This window comes from Cystoisospora suis (assembly GCF_002600585.1).
Source record: "Cystoisospora suis strain Wien I chromosome Unknown contig_5727, whole genome shotgun sequence".
NCBI lineage: Eukaryota > Apicomplexa > Conoidasida > Eucoccidiorida > Sarcocystidae > Cystoisospora > Cystoisospora suis.
This window is the reverse complement of record NW_027158517.1, coordinates 1-1167: the sequence shown is the minus strand read 5'-3', so window position 1 is coordinate 1167 and position 1167 is coordinate 1. Positions and strand designations below refer to the sequence as shown.

The following is a 1167-nucleotide window of genomic DNA, read 5'->3' as shown; positions in this document are numbered from 1 at the left end:
CTGTATCTGTATGAATATGTATGCACGTGGATTTAGATCATTCAAAACATGCATGGGGCGTCGTCGGTTCCATCTTGAAAAATGCCTCCTCTTGGGATTGCTTACAATACATTTGCTTTTCCTCTTTAGTAAAGGGAAATGCGCTACTCACGCTCTATCTGTCTTCCTATCTTTATCTATCTATCTCTGACCTATTTATCTATCTATCTTCAAACTATCTATCTTTCTATCTTCAATCAATCTATCTATTTATCTTCCTATCTTAGTCTATCTATCTATCTATCTATCTGTTCACCTATCTATGGTCTTTCGATTCCTGTATTGATTTATCTATCTCCAATCTATCTAGCTCTCTCCGATCTGTCTCTATCTGTGTATCTCTCTCTGTCTATCTCTATGCATGCACTTATCTCTTACTAGCGTATTTGCTTGTTCCTCCTTTGACTGCATAGATGTGTCTTACTTCTTCTTCTTCTGGTAATTGCTATCTATGTTTCTCTTCTGCCATCTTGCTTTTTTCCTCGATTTCTTTCTTTCACTTCCCCTCTCTCTTTCTCTGGTTTTGTGCGGGTGTATAGACACTCGACGAAGTCTTGATTCATGAGCCTCGTGACTTGTTTTACGATACACTTATGGAAGGACCCCATAAGCTCGCTTCTCCTCATCCGTTAGAGAAGTATTTCCTTCAGCAGCCTACACGCATAGAAGAGGAACTGAAGCTCCATCTCAATGCGCAGGCGTTCGTCCAAGTAAGCAACAAAGCAGAGACACAATCTTATCTCTCTTCTCTCTGCTGCTGTATCACGCCCTTTCTGTTTCTTCCCCTCTCCAGTCTAGTCTTCCGTGTTCTTCCTGTCTCTATGCTGTCTCCGTTTCTTCCCCTTGAAGAAAAGTAAGTGAATCTTTCATCCGTTTGTTCTCTTCCTCTCCCCCTAAACACGGCGGGCGAGACGCAGGCCGTCGTGGGGTTTATAAGCCTCCTTATCGTCTTCTTCTGACGCTCCTCTCCACTTCTACATGCCTGGAGACGACTAGAACACCCGCGGCGGCTGAGGCTCTCATAATTTCTCTCAATCTTCTCCACGGGGGTCTCCCTTTCTTTGAAGATAGATAGATAGATAGGTAGATAGATAGATAGGTAGATAGATAGATTGATAGATTAAAGAT

General features: G+C 42.4%; 1 protein-coding gene across 1 annotated transcript in view; it reads left to right on the top strand.

The window, feature by feature from the left end:
• Positions 1-749, top strand: part of CSUI_009533 (gas41) — a gene marked incomplete at its 3' end in the record, with an annotated part of 5048 nt that extends 4299 nt beyond the window's left edge. Inside the window, exon 5 of the mRNA XM_068069648.1 lies at positions 579-749. Within this exon, the coding sequence (XP_067918375.1) occupies positions 579-749 (171 nt within the window). The remainder of the gene's footprint in view (positions 1-578) is intronic.
• Positions 750-1167: the final 418 nt, after the last annotated feature.